This window comes from Lipophrys pholis, assembly GCF_963383615.2.
Source record: "Lipophrys pholis genome assembly, chromosome: 3".
NCBI classification, from domain to species: domain Eukaryota; kingdom Metazoa; phylum Chordata; class Actinopteri; order Blenniiformes; family Blenniidae; genus Lipophrys; species Lipophrys pholis.
Window position 1 is genome coordinate 32,925,936 of NC_137627.1, and position 21,774 is coordinate 32,947,709.

Sequence of the window (21,774 nt, forward strand, 5' to 3'; positions counted from 1 at the left end):
ACATAATACAAAGAAATCTTTGATATCGTTTTCAGGACTTTTGGAAATTTCTCAGCGTGCACTCTGGTTTGCAGTATTAGTAGCATTAACTAGGTCGCTGCTTGTTGTGTAACAGTGGATCCAGATGAGTTTCTAACATTTATAAATAACCAGAACTTCCCTTGGCATCGGAGGCCTTTGAAGCTGCTGCTACAGTCATGTCCATCAACAAATTCCCAAACTCCTACGTGTCTTTGATCTCCTCAGTTTTGGAGCATATGAAATATTGTTGAAGAAGAAATCTGTGCTGGGTTTTCACCACCCACAAGCACTGACGTCTCAGCAGCTAATCTATTATACATTTCACACTGCAGGATTCAGTGAGAACACCAATTTAATCTGTGTGGTTTGCGGACCAAATACATTACCCCCATTTTTATTTTTTTTTTAATTCACTGTGTCATCCTCAATAAGTAAGAATCTCTTAAAAAAAGAAATGGTCTGCAGCCTTTTTCTTCCCGCTATGACTTGTCAGGGAGTGTTTGTGCTCCACCTCTCAGTGTAAAAGTGGTTTTATTATTTCATGGACATGATGTTTCTCTTTGTAGACCAGGCCACATGCAGAAAGGTTGCTGTATTACACTCATCCATCATTTAGAATACCAGCCCCCTCAATAGTTGCTTCTCCATCTTCTTGGTGGGGGCATTGTTTTCTCCTCTTTAGTTGGCCTTTGCAGAGAGTGAAGCACAGAAGACTGGCCTGGACTCCAAAGAACTGGTCTTTCTGGTCCAGATCACCTGCCAGGTAACTCAACTGTTTATGGATTTTAAAATATGCATTTTCACCCATCTGTAGTAGTAATAGTAGCAGTAATAGTTTATTCAGTCAACCAAATACACACTGCAGCACCAAAAAAATGCAACAACAAAGAAAAAAGATAAAAAACCAAACAAGAGAAAGACCCAAGGGTTTAGGCTGAAGTTAGACTTATTTTGCTTAACCCTGTACATAATATACGTTACGCTTCTGCAATTGAAGTAACACAAACAAAAACAACATAAACTTGCAATTTCTGAGAAACCATTCCTGAGAAACCAAACTTAAACTGTCCTCTAAGGGAACACAGTTACTTTTAATCTCGTCCATCCTGAGCGCGATATTTTTTAAAAGTGGTGAGGTTTAACCGCCTTTTAAATGTTTTAAACGTATTAGATTTTTTTAAGTTATCGTCCAAAGATTAATGTCTCTTACAGAAACGCATCTACTTTTTTCAAAACAATTTTTTCCTTATTTTTAACAAAAAACCCACTACCCCTGAGGCTGTATCGACTCAAATGGATATGAGGTGGAAGATTATAATGATGCACCTTCTACATCACAGCTAGTGTGTTAATGTCGACAGTATATTGTATTTTTAGTGTCGTTGATATGGCAAACAGAGGATTTGTTGGAGCGTCATAATAATCAGCTTGATTTATGACTCTAGTGACCTTCTGATGAAGTGAAAAATGTTTGTTTTTTAATTATTTCCCCATATTTCCACACCATAACTCAGATATGGAAGAATGAGGGAGTTATATAATAGTGATCAGTGAATTTTGATCTAATACTGATCTGATTTTACACATTATGCCAATATTTTTTGCAAATTTTGACTTCAGGCTATTTATATGCAGCTTCCAACTGAGCTTTTCATCTAAAGTAACTCCTAGAAATTTATTTACATGCACTTGTTCCATTTCTTTCTAATTCATTTTAATGTGGATTTAACTCTTAGTTTCCAAAGATGACATATTTAGTTTTTGTCAAATTAATGGAAAGTTTGTTATTATCGAACCATCTTTTTAATACTGTGAGCTCTTTTTCTACAGTGCCTATGAGCACTGGCAGGTCCTTTCCTGAGCAATAGAGGCTGGTATCATCAGCATATAATATACAATTAACTTTTTCCTGATTTTATTATTATTTATAATATATTATTTATATTATGCATCATTTATGTACATAGTAAATAATTTGGGCACCAATGTAGAGCCTTGTGGAACTCCATGTGTGATAGTCTCTATCTTTTTTAACACTTCCTTGTTTTAGGTCTTTTTTTCCAATTAATTCTATTTAGGTCTATATAAAAATCTTTTGGAGAGTGGGAAACTGACCAAAGTACCAACAAATTTCACAATTTCCAATCACAAACACATTGAAAATGGAAATAAATTGTCTTGATGGGTTCCAAAAGCTTTCCAGAGAAGTACAAAAGTGAGCCTAGACCTAAAAAAGTACTAAATTGGGCTTTGATTGCCTTTGTTAGAGTGTTGCTATCGATTTGTTTTTGCTACTTCGTGATGATGATAAATGTAAAAGATCTCCTGATCCCTCTCATGTTTTCGTTTGTCAGAGTCGAAACTGGCTGGTGAAGCGATCCTACGAGGACTTCCGGGTGCTGGACAAACATCTGCATCTGTGTATCTATGACCGGCGTTACTCTGAGCTCACTGAGCTGCCACGACACAACACCATAAAGGACACTGTCGAGGTACAGCTCAGCTTCGGCTCCTGTTTCCACACAAACAGCTGGATCGTAAAAAGTTTGAATGTAATAGAAAAGTTCTATTTATCTTTTCATTGATTTGAAGCTGCAGATCCTCGATAAATGTTAGATTCACTGCACATAAACTGATTTATTTCAGCCTTATTCTTTATGATTTTAGCTTAAAAAGTATCTCAATGTTTTATTTTTCTTGAGTTTCTTTTAATGAGTGGCCATAACTATCATAAAAAATCTTTAAACTTCAGTTTCTATATCAAGAGTGTAGAAAAAAACTGATCACGTTTTAACTTTTAACTTTTTGAGTGTGTTATTTGGCCTCGATGAACTCTTTTGTGTGTCTCCTCAGTCAGTCGCCACGATGCTGGCGGCCTACCTGTCCCGCTTCTCTGCCATCGCCGACAACAAGATCAACTGTGGTCCCGTGCTAACATGGATGGAGGTATGCGACGTCTGTCACTAGATCAAACTGAGTCTTGAGCGCGAGTGTTTGAGATCCAGGTTAGATTTCCAGCAGGGCATTAAGTATGAAAGTTTTGCAGTGAAAGCTGCAATGACTCGCTGTGGCGACTGATGTGAAAACGAGGGAGCAACCAATTGGACTAAAGATCATTTGACAGAAATTAGAGGACATATTACTAGATACAACATCTACTGTAAGTGTACATATACAAAAACGAGAAAAGCGTTCAGCAAACTTCCCTATTTTAGCCGCCACACTATAAGGCTTAAACTGTTTAAATCAAATCTATAAACTATTCCTACAACTTTCAAAAAACATTAAATCAATTAGAGGTTTCTCCGGTCTGCTCTCCCTTGCCTCATTGGGAACCAATCATCTGGAGCAGTGATTCCTGACCTTTCTCTGGAGGGACCCACACTTCTATCATTATAAACTCTGGCAAACCCCCGCCACACCCTGTCCAGTTACTAAAAGAAGTTGATGGAACTTCATAGCACACTATATGCGAAATATAGTTTCTTTGTTATATTCTGTAACGATGAGTTCCTTTCCTCTGATGAGAAACTCTTTGTGTTTACACATCGTCCCAGGGTGTTTGGTGATCTGGTTTTAAGTTTTAAACTTTCATTTGCCGGTTTTTCACCACAAAAGATGCATTCAGCACTAATTTTGTCCATTGCTTCAGTGAAGCCATATTCTAAGCAGCTCTCTTGATACTCTTTACTTTTTGACTCATTCGTCGTTCTCTTTAGTCGGACGTGGCGCCATTTTTTATCCCGCTGCTGACTTTGCGAGCTTAACTTTGTGTATATTACAGATGCTTTAAAATTTTTAAAAAATAAGTTTGAAAGAAGGATACACTTTTAATATAAATGCTTAATAGTCTTGTGGCATAAATTAATTAAATGCAGACTTGTGTATTTTTTAATCCTCGGAATAAGGCTATACTCCTTAATATCAAAAGGATTTCATGACCCCACCATGACTCATTGGTTGGGGATCAATGATATAGAGGACCGTTGGAAAGCCTTTAGATCAATAATGCATCCACCTTCCGGCCTCGCAAAACATCTATGTGTACACATCATATCAGCATTTGATAAATTAATTATTAAATTAATAAAAAATGTATAAATGTTTGAAAACATCCAACACTGAACCTCAGAAAAATGTAATTATTGGAAATATTTTCACAAAATTTAAAATGTTTACTGCCACACATGATGTAGTAAATACATAGTTGATTTACTGATGATGAAATATTATCAAATAGAAGAAAACAATAATTTAATAATGTTATTTGCTCTGAGAGAAAACTGTAAAAGACTCAGCATCGGGGCTTATTGTGCTTTGCTGCTTCCTGCCGCTGTTAAATGAATCGAGAGCAGCTCCCACTCTCTTGTGTCTGATCTCCGAGCAAAGCGAGTCCAACGTGTCTCTGCTGTGTTTATTTTTAGATCGACAACAAGGGGAACCATCTCCTGGTGTCTGAAGAAGCCTCAATCAATGTCCCCGCCATCGCCGCCGCCCACGTCACCAAACGCTACACCGCCCAGGCCACAGACGAGCTGACCTTTGAGGTGACCCGTGAAGCCGTTATATAAACAATATAAAAATATACAGACCCTTACATCAATCACGCCGCTGTTTTTTTGCTCCATGAGCAGATTTTATTTGACCGGAGGGGTTTTCACTGTTCTTTCCGAGCTCAGCTGTGACCTGGGTTCATTCTCCTCATGACTCCTGTTATGATTCAGGTGGGAGACATCGTCTCAGTCATCGACATGCCACCCAAAGAAGACACGGGCTGGTGGAGGGGCAAACATGGCTTCCAGGTAAACACCCGCTTCACAATGTGCATCCTCGAAAGCTGAAGGCAAATTTTATCATTATGTATTCCGAGAGATTTTTGAAAAGGAAACTGATGGAACTGAACATGGATCCTTACAAATGAGTATTTGAGTGAAAATTCATTTAATGATTTTGGCAAATGCTTTTTATATATTTATGTATTTCCAGTAGAAATACTTAAAAGGACTGAGACATTTTTCAAGCGGTATTTGTATACCTGCTAGATTCAGAGCTAAACGATGAGATGATTCTTTCAGAACTTTACAGGAAGTGAAAAGGAGGAACAAGGAAGGAAAACTTTAAAATAAGATTTTGACTTTGACTTGATTTAAGAGATGACAGAACCACAAGCCCACTGAACAGGGATGAAAACTTGAGAAAGTCCTTTATAATGTTATGGACCTTTTAAGTTTAACATGCGTGACAGTTCCATTGTGTATTTAAAGACTTATTATATCTTACAAAGTAAAGTCTTTAACTAAAACTCAACAGCAAATGCAATTTATCCTCCCTTGAACCCGTCGCAGCCCTAAATTCATTCATTCCTATCTGCTTTATTCAGCTCAGGGTTGCGTGAAGATGGATCTTATCCAAGATGACAGTGGCCGAAAGATTATACCGTGACAATTTCATCAGCCGCACACAGAAAGACCGATAATACATTAGAGTTCACTGTCACTAATTAACCTCATCATACCTTTAGATTGTGAAAGGAAGCACAGAGAACATGCAAACTCCTCACAGTGATACATAGAGCACTAAATTAAGGAAAATGAAAAATTGACAAACAACTACTTACAAATGGAGTGAAGAACTCACAATAAAACAGCTTCAAGCAGAGAGACGACAGGACAAAGAGCAGACGCTCGTCCTATCTGGTGCACAAGCAACACCTAACCATGTGCTCAGACTGGTGTGTATTCTCCGTCTCCTCGGGCCTTTTGTCCTCCCACTGCTGTTGAAGCCACTCAGTATAGCCGACCATGATGGAAAACAAGTGGGAGAAGCCACACAGAAGACAACAGCCGTGACAATCCTTTTGCATGGTCTGCTGGTGAAGGAGCATTAAATACTTGATAAAAAATAAATCAAGCAGAAGGGGGTGGGGGGGAGTACATAAACCAGAGGGAGCAAAATCCTCCACAGACCCACCGGCTAAACACACACTGGGTCTACTGGGGTGGGCTGGAAATAGGTTATTCCCTTATTGCCTGTGTCTAATACGGGGGGTCTTGAAGTGTGGGAGGAGGAGCCCCCCCCTCACAGTGTGTTCCCACTTTCACTCATACGACACAGTTAGTCTTATGTCAATGCAATGCTCCATTTCTTGATATTTTCTGAATTATAAACTGTTGGGATACATATTCAGGCAATAAAAGCATTGATTAGAAATATAATATATTTATAAATAATCTGCAACCGTTGCACTTATGAATTGTTTTTAAGCGCATTTCATATTATTTATTAGTCTCTGTTAAACTGACACTGAATCTAGTATTAAAAAGAAATGTTTGATTGAACTAATAGTTTAAACCAGGGGTGTCGAACATTTGGCCAATTGGCCACAACCGGCCCGCAAGAGGTTCCAATCCGGACATACCAACAATCAAATTGTCAAAATTTCAAAGAAAACATTTTTTTAAACATAATTCTTGAACACAACACAACAATCAGATCTGGTAATGCTGCCATGAAAGTCAGCAAATTAGCTTCAAAGCCATACTGTTAGGATGAGATTGTTAAAACTTGCACTATGAAGCAGCTTTTTTGCACATTTCACTGTTTGCACCAGAAGGTTTCATCAAAATCGGCTTTATGTTGACATTTTTCTCAATTTCGGTTCTAATTTTTGCAAAGATTTTGACATTTTCACCTTGTATACTCTGCTCCACAGAAAAGTCAAACTTTAAAGGCACTATTTTATCGGCCGAGCTCACTCAAGTTGAATTGGACTGTATGTGGCCTCTGAAATAAAATGTGTTTGACAACCCCCTTCGGTTTAACCCTTAAATCATAAAGCCTAAAATAAAAAGGTACCCACATGACCCTGAATCATTCCACAGTTCTAATAAAACATAATGAATATAAATTACATCCTCCGTCTGACTTTAGTTTCGTTTTTTAAAGCCAATTTAAAGGTATTTCATTATCGTTGCTGCATGACAGCGAAAGCGTCTTTACACAGTATTGCAGATGGGCGGGTTTTAGCCTGAGGCTTCGTGTACCCTCATGCCTCCTGACCTATTTCTGCACCTCCTCTTCGACAACGCTCTGCTGGAGCATTAAACGGCCCCGTGGGTCGTTTGAACTTTCAAGTGTATCATCATGTGTGTCTCCCCTCCTCAGTCTGCTCTATCTCTGCCCTCACAGGTTGGGTTCTTCCCCTGCGACTGTGTAGAGCTGATAAATGACAAGATTCCCCCCAGTGTTCAAAGCTCGGTGCCGAAGCCAGGTACTCCTCTGTGTGTGTGTGTGTGTGTGTGTGTGTGCCCATGATGACTTATTTAACACTCGCTCCCAGGATATGAGTCAAATTGATTTAAAAAGGCTGTTATCCATGTGTGTGTCGTCCCTTATCAGTGTGTAAGAAGCACGGGAAGCTGGTAACGTTCCTGAGGTCTTTCATGAAGTCCCGGCCGCCGCCGCAGAAACTCCGGCAGCGCGGCATCCTCCGAGAGCGAGTGTTCGGCTGCGACCTCGGGGAACATCTTCACAACTCAGGACACGAAGGTAGAACACTCCTACAATGGATATCTTTCTTCTTTTTTTTTTTTTAATCCACATTTTCCAATGGTGTCCCTGCTGGCAGTTCATACTGCCAGCGAGCGAGTATTAATTCCAAAAGAGGGAATAACAGACACAATCTGCAAGCTTTTCTTAACCGATCCATTTACACTTTTCACTCATCTCCAGTTTAGTAATTGTGAAGCTGATCCCAGCTGACTTTAGGTGAAAAGGCAGGTTTTACACCGTGGAGAGGTTCAGTCCATCATGGGGACCGACCACCACAACGCCACTGTGGAGCACACTCATCTCTGTATGCTGCATAAAAATAGGTTCTTTATTTCTCACGACACTTGTTTGCATTGTTTATCTGCCGTCCATGAATATCGTGTTCTGAATTAATGGAATAAATTAATCCAGTCACTTAGAGGATTTCTCATAACAAGTCTTGACCATCTATCTAGAAAAAAAACTCAACTTTACAGTGACCTCCAGGATTTTACCAAGTTTGACCTGAAATCAAAAACAAAATTCAATTCAACACTTCAGTCAAAAACACTGCTATTTATTAAGTTTGATTTATCAAGGCAAAGGAAGCAGAAGCACTAACTAACTCAATTCTACAGCCATATTAAAAATAAATCAACACGTTCTCCCTGAGCGTAAGCATGTTTACTTCAAGTGCTCTGCCTTCATGTCACTGTCCTGAAACATGCTTGTTGCGTTAATTGTTGCCCATAACCAATCAGCACGTTTTCATTTCATAACAGCAAAACCTAAAAAAAAGATATTACTTTTAGTTATTATATTGATATATCCCTCATGAAGTGAGTTTCCACTAGAATATATGTTTCTTAAAGTCAATTTTTGTTGTGATTGGGCCTTTTAAGTGTAAGTCTCTTTATCAGCTCAGGTTTTCAGGACAGGAGAGATGAAAGGGGAGTGTTGGTGTCTCTCTGTGTCTCCATGACTTTTAACCTTAACCCTACAACCTTACGTTTGATAACGAATGGATAAATTTGTCGCCAACACTGTGAATGTACGTGTGTCCCAATTCTGTGAATGAAATATATTATGAAACCTGCGTGGGCTTTTTCATAAATCTTCATGTCGACTCTTAAGTGAAAACACAGTCATCTAAAGATCAAAAATGAAAGTCACTGTGATTGCACATGTGCATTTTTTTTATTTTGAGTGCATATATATATAGACTCCATAATGATATCATACTAATTTGGTAAAAAAAAAAAAACCCCACTAAGAATTTACTTTTTATTGTTGACAGTTTATCTCCTGAAGACATTGGGTAACTATCCTTACTCAATGTTTTTTTCATATATTTACAATATTTTAATGCAAAATTGTCACAAAACTCTCCTTTATCTGTCTTTTATTGTATTCCTTAACAATGTGTAGTGTATGTGTTATGTAAATCTTAACAGACCATAATATAACTTTGGTCTCTGCTGGTTGGGGGAGCAGAGATGGGAGATGGTAATGCTTGAGTGGGTCTTGTAGAAATGCCTTTGGCTCTGTAGGCCGAGGAAGCTCACACGGACTCCACTCATCTAGGTTTGATTATGTAATCTGCAGATTATTGGATTATACCACATGGCTTCTACTCAAAGTATGAAAAGATCCTCAACCTTTTTTGACGTCATATAATGAAATAAATCACATCTGTGAGCTTATAAAGATATGTCTACACTTAATATTTAAGACATGTATTATTATGGTTGAATCCAATTATCCAAAAGATATTTTAAACCAATGACAGACTCTTGCTGATCCTTTTTCTCTTTCCGTAGTCCCACAGGTGGTTAAGAGTTGTGCTGAGTTCATTGAGAAGCACGGCGTGGTGGACGGTATCTACAGGCTCTCAGGGATCTCCTCCAACATCCAGAAACTGAGGTTGGTGCAGTTTTTCCTGCCTGATTTTAACGGGAGCAGCGTCGCTCCTGCTCCAGACCCTTGCCTCTGCCCTCTCAACGTTTAGAAGCCGGTCTGAGCCGCAGGGCGCGCTGCACACAGTCAATAATTCATCTCTGGTCTTCAGCTTCAAGCACTGAGGAGAAGCAGTGATGGATCAGGAAGCAGTTACATGGAAATGTAGTGGAAATGTTGATATGATAGTTGTAAGTCCGCTACGAACAGCTATGGTGAGTGAGATGGTTTTCTTGAGATCCATCCATCCAGAAGCTGTAATGGGAGCTCATCTGCTTCGTGCTTTGCTGGAGGAAACAAATTCTCACTTTCTTGTGAACTGCCCGTCTCTGGTCTCTTTCCTTTTTATTGCCAGTAAATGAGTAAATCAGTTCTCAGTTTGTCAACCTTCTATAAAATATGAAGGTACTGCCCATGCACCTTGAACTGTTTATCCTCTGGCCTTGTGTATATTTTTACACTGAATATGTGAAACTGGCGTCTCTTTTACTTTTGTGTCATGCCTCTGTTGTATATTGGGTGGCGCAGTTGAGTCATATTAGTCTATATTTCATCTGGATTGAAGAGTTTTGACTCTTTGGCTGTTCTTTTTCTTTGGTAGAAACAGTGGCCCAGATTTGGTCCAGTGGGTTTGTACCTAATTACTACATATTCCTCCTTCTTCTTCTACTAGAGACTCACTACACCATCTTGTGGTGCAGTCTTGCACCTCAACTTTGAAACAGTACATTGCAAAACTTTGAGATGACAGCCGCATTGGTGTTTTTTCATGTTAAATAAAATTAAATAATTGACCCAAACATCCATAGATGCAAACTTTGGACAGGAATAAACTGGTTGTTTTCGCCATAATCACCCTGTCAATGGGGCTTCTTGCATTAAAAACCCATTATGTCTCGGCATGTTTTAAAAGAGGCATCTCAAAGCATTGAATAGGGCAGTTGCACTTAGTTATATGTCTTGAAAGATGTTTTGCCCCTTTTAAAGTCACTTTATCAGATTATCCAGCCTAATCAAATAAACAGCAAGAACTACAAAAGCCAATTGGACAAAAGCCAAAACTTCAACCAAGACATATAACCATGCCAACCATGCAAAAACCAGGTCTGGTATTATGTGCTGCTGTTTTACTTACCAAGGTTCGCAAGAACTCTAACAAGTCTGTACTACAGACTCACTGAAAGAAGCAACAGGAGCATTACTTAACAAAACAAAGTGTGAGACTTTGGAAAAGCCATGAAAGTCAGGATATAGACAGCTTGGCATTAAAGCTACTCAACAGCATCACCTATTGTACCTCAAAGGCATGACCTAAATTTTACACACTAAGCTTTTAAATACAAATGATCTCTTAATTATTGTCATTTTCAAATGATAGATTGTAGAAAGGAAATTAGATTCTGCCATGGGCTGTGATTGAATAAAATAAGATTTGAAAATGTTGAAGTTGTGGATTCACACCCTGAACGTAGATATAGTTTTGAAAGATCTGCGTAGTTACATTTCGTAGGGACAGATGGGCTGTAGGATGACTCCCACACTGTTCTTTCTGTCTCTCCTTCTCCGTCCAGGCACGAGTTTGACTCTGAACAGATCCCGGACCTCAGCAGAGACGTTTTCCGGCAGGACATCCACTCGGTCGGCTCCCTCTGCAAGCTGTACTTCAGGGAACTGCCCAACCCTCTTCTCACCTACCAGCTCTATGACAGATTCTCAGTAAGAAGCTGAACCGTATCAGTGACTTCAGATGCGGTGGGAGCAGACATAGTATGTCGGTCAGGGTTAGAGAGTAGGGGGATAAGCTGCAGGCGGCTCTGCGATAAGAAGAGAACAGTAGAAATGATTCCAGCCTCTTTTTGAAGTGCTGCTCATAATGAGGTCATTGCATTGAACTAGGTTTTCTAAGAACAGCAAGGAATGTGCATGCCTAAACGGAATAGCAGATTAAGCCAGCCCAAACAGTGGCTGCTATGACTATAAGGGATGGGGGTGTGTGTGTGTGTGTGTGGGGGGGGCAACTCCCTCTGCCGTCACTATCAGCCTCGCAGTGATGTGTGCTTTGTCTTCTCTGTTTCCTCACAGGAGGCCGTGTCTGCTGCCACAGATGAGGAAAGGCTTGTCAAAATCCACAATGTCATCCAACAGCTGCCTCCTCCACATTACAGGTCCGCCTCAAAGCTCACTGCTGCCCCCTGGTGGCTGGAAGTGTGACTTTGCTAACTGCAAACAGAGGAGCTCAACTAGTCTGTTGTGGTTGCCAATTGGTTTGGTGGAAGTTAAGAAAATTGATGAAGCATTTTTTCCTACTAAAAACTGTGTCTCATGATGTACATTTTATCTATGTGTTAGAAAATAAACTAAGTTCACCAGTTGTGACAAAGTTGGTATGACAGTTTTAGATCTGTATGAGCCTCAATGACAAATTGGATGTCTGAAAGGAAGATTGAAAAATGTATTCAAACTAGAAGATCAAATTTAAAGTGTTTTTGTTCTTTGTCAGGACCCTAGAGTTCCTCATGAGACACCTCTCCTGCCTCGCCACCTTCAGCTCTACAACCAGCATGCACACAAAGAACCTGGCCATTGTCTGGGCTCCGAACCTCCTCAGGTGAGTTAGTCAAAGCACCGTCTCCTTCCTTTCTGTGGCAGTGAACTGGAGCATGCCTCAGCGGTGCAGAGCTGTGAATTAAGCTGCTCTGTAACTGTGTTTCAGGTCCAGACAAATCGAGTCGGCCTGCTTTAGCGGCACAGCGGCTTTTATGGAGGTGCGGATCCAGTCTGTGGTGGTGGAGTTCATCCTGAACAACACAGAGGCGCTCTTCAGCTCGAAACTCAACACCATCATCAGGGAGAGCGCTGGTGCGTTATCTTCACTCAAGGAGCAAACTGTTGAAAAAACAAATAGGAAAAGCTCATATGTACTTGTCTCCAAACTTTGGATTTAGGGAACAACACATTAGCCAGACCGAAGTCCCTGATGGTCTGCTCCCCATCCACCAAGCTGCTCTCTTTAGAGGAAGCCCAGGCTCGCACTCAGGCACAGCTGAACTCCCCGGTCACCACACCCTGCCTCACCCAGAGCGACTACATCGAGGTCGGTGAGGGACCAGAAGCTCTTCTCGGGAAGTTTCATACAGTCATCGAGCTTCCGATGGAGAGGTATGCTCATAAACAGCCAGAGCTGCTCTTATATGAAGTCCTCTGATTTGTTCAGCCCTGATTCAAGATTTATTTTTTATTGATAACAAGATGCAAGTGGAACAAATTCACATACAGGTATGGCTTTCTTTAAGCAACACAACATTAACAGTAACAGATTACTGATACATAGAACTCTTTCAAAAAATATTTATACAACATAAACTAAATGTAAACAGATCAACAGAAAAAGACTATGAAGGAATAACATATATCGATGCTATACAACAGGGCAGGTTAAGTCAGGGATGAGGTTCAGCTATTTTGCTTGTAACTTTCTTATTAATTCAGATTCTGCTGTACTTACCAGTAGGGTGATTATTTACTACTTCTGCAGAGAAGAAATTGTTAAAAGTTTTGAAGCTATTCATTAAATCTTCAAATGTGACACAATATGTTGCAGTTGTCTCTGCTGAAGACTGAAATGATTTCAGGTCTAAGTGAGTATGGCAGATGCTTTTTAGAATGAAGCGTTGTAGTTCTAGTTGTGTCTTCTTTGTTCTGCTTTTGCAAGAACTCCAGTTTTATCCCACCATAGTGTGACTGGCCACTTTGTTTTGTTTTCAACGTTTTGAGAGTGTTTGGCTGATTGTGTCTCCCTCTGGAAACCGTGTGACAACAGGGACTAGCAACCTGCCGTGTGTGTCTTGTCTTTGACCGACTGTCAGCTGGTGTGTGCTGCATTTTTTCAACACGAGTATGTACAGATATCTGAGATCATATAGAAGCGAAATTGTAGTTGCAGCCTTAACCTGTTGCATTATTTCTCACCGTGTCTCGTAACTTGTACTTGTGTTGGATGGAACAAGTGTTGGAAATGATTTGTGTCTGTGTTGCAGCGGCAAGCGACCAACTGCCAAGGCTAAGAAGTCTCCTGTGGGGAACTGGCTCTCATTTTTCCACCTGGGCAAGTCGCACTCTATGTCCAAACGTAAACTGAAGCGACACCCCAGCGAGCCTAACGAGATAAAGAGCATCGCACTGCCAGGTCAGCTCACTGCTCCTCTTACATAACACCAAAACCTGCAGTTCTCAAAGCTTTCGATTTGTTCTACAAATCTTCACTGCTGGATGTGTTGCTGCTTTTGAAAAATGGTGGTTTAAATATTGTGAAAAACAAATCTGTTTAAACACATGCAGGCGGAAGAGGAGACAGCGGGACATTGCGCTCCACCAAAAGTGAAGAATCTCTTACCTCTTTACACAATTTTGAAGGTAAATCTTGTATTTTTTTTTTACTTTCTTCCGCAACTTGAGACTCAAGACTCATGATAAATGTTTATTATTTGTTCCTGTTATTTTCCATCCTAGGGGAACCTCCAACTTACCGTCCCCTCAGACCTCGTTCAACAAGCGAGGCCATTTCTAGCGCCAGTAGAGACGACCTGCACAGGACCAGAACTAAGGACGACCGCAGGATGCCACTAAATGAGCGTCAGAACCGTGGTGATCGTTCCCATACGGCGGCGTGTGTTTCGCCGCCACACCAGGAGGACGAGCTAGACCTGACACCGCCAGCCGCGGGCATCGCCACGTTAGACTTTGACCCCATGTCATATCAGTGCAGCCCGACCTCGGCGACCCCGGGGCCACAGCGCAGCAAAGATGAAAGTAAATGGGGGAAGAGCGCGGGATGCTCCAGCGAATCAGACCCCATCTCGTCGCCGAATAACAACATCAGCTGCTCACAGTCTCCAGACATCAGCCCAGTTCTTGGTAAAGGTGGGAAGAAGGTTGCCTCCAAGCAAGTCTCTCCTAAACTCAGGAAGAAATCTTTTAAGACACAAGTAGACCGGCAGTCTTCTTCTCCCCTGGCGGAGAACTGTGAAGGCCCAGAGATAAGAGCGCACTATCCACACTGCAGCCCGATCAGCACAGCGAGCCAGGCGTCGGCCATCACAGACCTTAGTCCGTCTGCACAGAATCTGCCTGATCCAGGTCAGTGACACTCCTTCCTCAACCTGCAAATATTGACTGTATGTATAGTTAGTTTGTTTATTTATAATATTAATGCACTCTGTAGTTTCTTATGAAAGCTTTTGTGTCTTGTCCCATCATGTCTTACCATAGCTTTGTTTGTCCTGTCATACTGTAGCGTTGTTTGTCTTATCCCTCCCCAGGAACAGATAGACTTATGAGTTCAGTGTCTGTTCTCCCTCCTCACCCTCCCCTGACGAGCGCTGCACGCAAGTTGGCTCTGGCTCTGGCGGAATCTGCCCAGCAGGCCAGCAGTGGCTCCTACAGAAGAGGCAAGGTCCCGCCGCACCCTCTTCAGAGACAGGAGACGCCTCACGGCCAGGACAGATTACCGCGGCCCTCCGTTCTCGACCTCGATATGTATCCTCAGTACTGTGGCACTCATGTCTCCTCAGTCTCACAGTTTCCAACATCAGGGCACAGCCCCGCAGAGACCCGCTGCTGCCCCCCGCCTGCTCGTTTTCTACCTTCACGCCTCTGCTCGGACGCGCCACAGGGCACTGACGGACAGGAAAGCCTTAGCAATTTCACTCCTAATGTCAGCCCGCTCGGATCGGGCAGCTTGGATGACGACAGCGCGGAGAGGCGGAAGCGGAGAGAAGAAAGGGAGCTCAGAGACGACGCCCGGGCAGAGCACACCTATCAGAGTGTCGGAGTTTCCACACCCACGCAGCCTGTCTGCTCGGCCGACAGCCCGTCGACTTCTCCCGTATACGTCAACACGGACTCTATCAATGTTTTTAATTTCCGCGCCGTTCTGGCAGAGGCCTCCATGCCTGCCTCCATCGAGGAGGTCTTTCCACGTCCGTTACAGTCTTTCACCGCCCGCCAATACAGCCCAGAAGAGGAAAGACCCATGGGCATGTTTGACAACTTCTACAGTAATCATCATCACCCCCATCATCATCATCACCGGCCTTTTCAGGCGAGACGAACGCCTGCACCTCACTGCCCTCGGCCCGACGCTCTGCCACTTCACCTCTCACCGAGGGGCCTGTACCGGCAGTCCTCTGAAGGCCGCTACAGCTCCTTAGGTTTGAGGCAGCCGCTGTCGCCTCAGTACAGACGCTACCGAAGAGACGACCACCTCATCAGTGGTTCACACAGACAACACGGCCAGTGGCAGCGGGCGGAAGAGCACCGTGGGGTCGGGCACCCTGCGATCCGAAGAGCTCGCTCTTTTCACGCCCCTCACATCAGCCGCTACGAGCTGACGGAGTCAGAGGTCCTGCCTCCTGACACAATGTTTTATGTCGAACAGACAGCAGGCCAGGAAGCAGCCCCCTATCAGAGGTTGATCCAGACCGGTCTACATCCCGTGCGGGCGCAGTTTGAGAACACACAGGTTGACTATCGCTACAACCCTTATTCAGATGTGAATCCAGGAGAGGGCGCACGCTATTATGTCGACCCGAGCCACCAAGGGGGAATCCGACAAAGCCAGTCTTACACTGTACGTTCCACGAGAGGCGGCGGCCAGTCCGATTACTACAACTACTCACCACGTCACGTGCATCCTGTGAACAGAGAGCTCTACATAGAAAGCAGGGACACTGTTGTTTATGAGGCCAGAGACGCTGAGGTGTTTGAGAGACTCATGTATCAGCCAGTCAAGCATGAGAGTAAGTCCAGACATAAAAACACATATCCTGTAACATCTCCATGTGACAGTCCTGCCTCGCCACCTGACACTAGGAACAGGGACATCATGCACACACGAAGCAAGTCAGACCCCGGAAACGCCAACCTCCTTTCCACGGACAAGATGGAGAGCCAAAACGTTGTAGTCACATCTCCAATCTCTCCAAAGTCCCAGCATGCAGACGTTGGGGTCACTAGGCATGAGTTTGGTCATCGCTCAAGTGCAGACTCGAGATCGTCCAGGCGGTTTCAAATGAAAGAGAGCTCACCGCAGCAGCCGCTGCTTCGCAAAGTCCCGTCTCTCCCAGAAAGGGGCTGCTCCAACCTCAAGAACAGCGAGCACAACGACAGAAGCCATACACGAGGTCACGACCAGAATCGATCGCAGATGACCAACGCTGTCAACAGTTACTCCGGCGCTGTGAAACCCAGCATCCTCAGGAGACCCGGGCGGTCACAGAGCACCAGAGAAAACCGTCACTACTATCATTACCACTCCAAATCCCCTTTAGATCCCGAACATCTGGGATCCTTTTCCACTCAGCCCAACAGAAGGGCTCAGAGCACTAAAGTCAGGCCCACACAATATGACCACATGGAGGGGTATTATGCAGCACACAAACCTAAAGCCACAAGAGCCACTAAAGCCGTGGCAGGATATTTGCCTAGCCAGGGCTGCATGTCCCCCCGCGGGCACATACTGCTGTCCAAGGCTCTGGGTCAGGAGGCTTTTTACCACGCCGCGCTGAGATCAGAGGCCGGAGTCTACGAGTGATTCTGACCACTGCTTTTTATCTGATTCCACTTTGGGGCCAAAGGAGAACTGCACTTTATCCTCAGCCAGACCAACAGACTGTTTTAACCTTCAGGAGCCGCTGCTGCTGGGGATCGTACGCGCAGCATTTAACAGTAGTCTCATTGTTCGCAGTGGCTTTTAGAGGGAGTTGAAAAGGGAAACGCGTGAATCGTATGCAGATATTGTCTTAAGTGTAAATATCTGGAAGTAACCGTAAGAAGCATGTTTGAGAAAAATTCTGTTTAAATATTTTTGTTTTACATCTAAACAACATGACAAGGTAAATTAACTGGTTTTATTAATATGATTTTAAAGTTTAGGAATGTGCATAAAATGACATTCGTTTCAAATGTATTATATTTGTATTGATAACACAGCTAAAATGTGGCCAATGTACTGTATATTTTGTTTTCTATTCTAGTCTGATCAGACTTCAACAAGCACTTTTGAGGATAACTGTGTGTGAAACACATTGTCTTAATGTGGTGTACATGAAGCCTCTTGATATACAGCATATATATTTTTTTCTGTAAGAAGCAGCTTGCTTTGGATCATCGTTTAATGCTAAATTAGCACTTTGGGGGAGGAAACGGATGATGACCTCATGGTTTCTAACATTTTGCAGTTTTCTTGATCACTTAATTGTATAATGCAATCTTAAGATTAAAAACAAGTGCTCAGATTTCCATTCAGATCGAAGCTATCATCATGGCATGGCATAAATGCAAATGAGCTAATTGAGTTAAGTGGTGAAATGTATTTTGTATGGCATTGTGGTTTTTGTCACAAAGATAACATTTCCTTTCCTCTTTATAAGGAACTTTTAACAATGTGGTGTTTTACCTAAAGAAATATGTTGTTTTATCCATTCAACGTTCTATTTCAAATTTAAACCTGTAGATGACAATATTCTGTTAAGACTTGTTAAATGCGTTATTTTAGTGATCAAAAAATAAAGCTATATTATCAATGATTGCAGTTTGTCACATTCTTGTGTAATCACTGAGATGCTTTTGTCTGAAACGTATTATTTTGCATAAATACATGATAATGCGGTAGATGTATTACTAAGCAAACCTGCTTCAATTACATCGACAAAGAAACTCAACCAATGAAAATGTAAAAAAAAATTTAAATAAATTTAATTTGCAGTGGGTCACTGTGGTTCAGTAGTCAAAAAACAAAAAATACCGTGGTCATTAAAAATGATCTCTTTTCATATAAGTCCTCAAATCAATAATTTTCTTTTGAAGTGAAAAAACTACTAAAACAAACAAACCATTGTACCAAACTTCATGCTGAAAACCAGAGATGAATGTAAAATGTCGGAATCAATTGTGACTCATTTCTTGCTATTGGCGATTTTGAAGCCTCCGTTTAAACTACTGGGTTTGAAAATCAATATTAAGTTACCACATATTTAATGTTCACCTTTTTATTTAGCAACATTTTAATAAAATCTGAAAAACTTCAATAAAATCTGAAAAATGAAATAAGTGACAGCCATATGTGCCACCATCTGGTCGATTCAGTGTTTTGATGGAAATGAAAGGCTTAAGTTAAAAGCATCATTACAATATCTTCCTTACATTTAATGTCATTTTGAGACAAATGTCCCTTCTAACAAACACTAGTTTGTGAAACTAGAACCTTTAAGACTCGTATCTGTTGCTACTGTCAGATAATGAAGCCTCTTATTAGATGAGGGCCAAGTCTTTAGAAAACATGAATAAGTGGAGGAGGTTTAACTCTTTGATAAGCTCAAATTTTCTTCTATTTCAAAGCCTGTAGTTTAATGATATTTATATACAGTGAAGGATTACCTGATCTCTCTCTGGAACTGCAACACAAGGCCTTTTTGATCCAAGTTCATATACATGACAGTTTTCTTTCAAGAGAAGATATTTCATACGTGTAAGTGCGAGTGTGTTCCACAATATGTAACCTGTGGCTTCCAGTATAGGATAATATGGAGGTCTTCATTTGGTATCCTAACAATTATTTACCAAATCTTCATTCTTGATGTGTGCATTAACCAAAACTAGGAACCACCAGGAAAGTGATAAGTGTTGTGGTGAAGTTCAGCTGCATAACCCAATAACCAAAATGGGACCAGGTCAACAGCCTTATACTTTAATGAAATATATTTGTTTACTAAATCACATATGATCCAAGTACAAATGCATAACTTTAGAACAGAGTGTTTTGTTGTAGATACAACTTACACATCAATCTGTTGATCAAAGTTTGAGTGTGAGAAAATGGTTTCAACAAACTACTTTTGTCTGCATCTCACCTTATCCGTCGCCTTATCAACAAAACACCACAAATGAACTACCTGTGAGGTAGTTCTCTTCTCCTGCAGCCTCCGTCTGTTCAACATCAGCACAGTCCTAAAATAAACACTTTGGTTTTGTGTCAAGAGGATTAAAGAACCCAGAAAAAATTCCCATTTATGAATTAAAACACACAATGTTAACAGGTAAATAACCTTAAATTTGCGTGTGAAGAACAGCAGGAACAGGATCTTACAAACATTTGTTCAATGTTCAATGATTCTTCTGATTATAGAATCATTCATGAAAATGAGGGACTGTGTCTCATAGTACTCAGTACTCAGTACTTTTTTGAAGATTACGATATTAAGATATTCGTTGTCACTGAGTAGATGATCACATCCAGGCTGAAAACTCTTTTTATGGATACACTTGAACAAGTTTGGGTGCTTTTCTTAAATCCTGTGATTTCACCTTGTCTCAACCCCTGAAATGATAAAAAAAAAAAAATAAATAAAATTGACCGTCATAAAGGTATAATACAGCTTTCTCACCATCCAACACTGTTTTGTTCTGCTAAATTCATTCACGTAGTTTTTTACGTGTCAGAAAGGGCCAGTAAAGTACAAGTGGATGAAAACATGAGCTTCATCAGGTTTTGGTGAAAGTTGTAATCTTTTAACTTTGTGTTTTGTAAATGCTGACACCTGACATGTTGATTTCTTTAATGACAAACTCCTTATGCATAAATATCAAACGCATCTTCTCGTGAAATACTGTAATAAGAAATATTTACTGAAAGGTCATTTCTGAGTGAAACGTTCTAGATCTGCGGCGCTGCGCTCCTCACCAGATGGCACTGTTGCACTACAGAGATCTCCAAAGCTTCTGCTGCATTTATGGGAGATCACAGACTTTGATTCGCTTCTCAGTCATCTCAAATCTGTTCAGAAGCACTGCAGAGGATCCTGACTATTTCATTGTTTGTATTGCATTTTGGATTATTGCAGTGGTTAATATAGAAAACTACTTGTATTTGTTGCAGAGATGTGTTAAGAGCACATTTGTTGGTGGTGATCTTCCCCTCCAGTCGGCTTTGACCTCAGTCGTGGATGACATGCTCTTAAAGCCAGCATGAGCCAATTTCTCACATACCATAAGCTCGTAACCATGAAAAAAAAAAAAAAAAGCCCTTTCAATCATGGTTAAGAGATAGTTGAGTGGCTGGAGGATAATCAGAGGGAATCAGCCAAGGTTGTCCGAAATGCCTTGGGAATTGTTGCTTTGTTAAAAATTATTAAAGTGTTCCCCCACCCCAGATCAAAACAGCCTCCCATTCACAGCCGAGTGAAAGGCTTGGTCTGTGGCACAGACCATTAAGAGAGCCTGTGGACTCAAAGCAATGTCTCCTGGCAGCTCTGCATTGCTCCTGGAGCAGTGAGCCATTGTTTATTCATCGCCACATTGGCATTCAAAGTGCATCCTCACTGTTCTCTCTCATAACCAACAAGTTGCAATTTTTATGCATGTGAAGGCTGAAGGCAAATTATTTATGGGAGACTGGACCTGAGGAAAGCGAACGGCCTGTAGCAAAATGGTTTACGTTGAGAGCAATCCCTTTCTATAGGCTATTGAATTCGCTGGATCACAGCAAGATATGCATGTATTATTCAGCTTTTTTCAGGGAAAGAATTGTTGCCCTGCTAGACAGCCTTCTGCTTTCTGGACATTGTGATGCATTTGAGACATGCTACCTTTCTGGATCAGGTTAAAGTCTTATTCTTCAGCAGGGGGCAAATGAAAAGAGTGGTGGTGGTGGAGGGTTGGGGGGGTTCCCGGTGTCCCTCCATCTGGGTTTTCACCTCACCTCACTGCTGTGAAGGTTTTTAAAGCATAAAATGTCTGAGGAGGTATTATGTGCACATGTCTCCATGTGTCTGAATTGAGACGAGGGGAAAAAAAATGCAGAGGGAGTCAAGGTTCAGCTATGAAGGAAAGGAACTTTCACCTGTGTGGAAAAAATTATTCAAGAACATCTGCTGTGGTCCAGATGCAGAGACGGGAAGTGCGAGGTGTGCTGTGCCAAACTCCGGCAGGTGCAAGGTGAAAGGGCCGTCACCCCTCCGGGGGCAGGTGATCTGCAGGATAATAGTTTGCCCTGCGCACTTCTCAGACTCCTCAGACTCCAGCAAAAATTGTACATTATAGACTCTTTAGAATTTGGTGAAACACTTTCAGACCCGTGATGGTTGTGGTTGTGACTGCAGTGCACAGATCTATTAGTAATATAACACATGGCGGTAGATGTGTTTCTCTGCTTCATGGCACTTTAGTGGCTCCATAAAGAACCATTTTTGGTTGTTCATTACCGTGTAATGT

General features: G+C 41.6%; 1 protein-coding gene across 1 annotated transcript in view; it reads left to right on the top strand.

The window, feature by feature from the left end:
• Positions 1-19,886, top strand: part of arhgap32a (Rho GTPase activating protein 32a) — a 41,540-nt gene extending 21,654 nt beyond the window's left edge. The window contains exons 6-22 of the mRNA XM_080459887.1: positions 704-784; positions 2,376-2,513; positions 2,875-2,967; positions 4,446-4,568; positions 4,746-4,823; positions 7,210-7,291; positions 7,420-7,569; positions 9,372-9,474; positions 11,079-11,223; positions 11,590-11,672; positions 12,008-12,115; positions 12,221-12,366; positions 12,453-12,666; positions 13,545-13,693; positions 13,846-13,920; positions 14,017-14,643; positions 14,826-19,886. Of these exons, the coding sequence (XP_080316013.1) occupies positions 704-784; positions 2,376-2,513; positions 2,875-2,967; positions 4,446-4,568; positions 4,746-4,823; positions 7,210-7,291; positions 7,420-7,569; positions 9,372-9,474; positions 11,079-11,223; positions 11,590-11,672; positions 12,008-12,115; positions 12,221-12,366; positions 12,453-12,666; positions 13,545-13,693; positions 13,846-13,920; positions 14,017-14,643; positions 14,826-17,098 (4,668 nt within the window). The 3' untranslated portion in view covers positions 17,099-19,886. The remainder of the gene's footprint in view (positions 1-703; positions 785-2,375; positions 2,514-2,874; positions 2,968-4,445; positions 4,569-4,745; positions 4,824-7,209; positions 7,292-7,419; positions 7,570-9,371; positions 9,475-11,078; positions 11,224-11,589; positions 11,673-12,007; positions 12,116-12,220; positions 12,367-12,452; positions 12,667-13,544; positions 13,694-13,845; positions 13,921-14,016; positions 14,644-14,825) is intronic.
• The last annotated feature ends 1,888 nt before the right edge of the window (positions 19,887-21,774 follow it).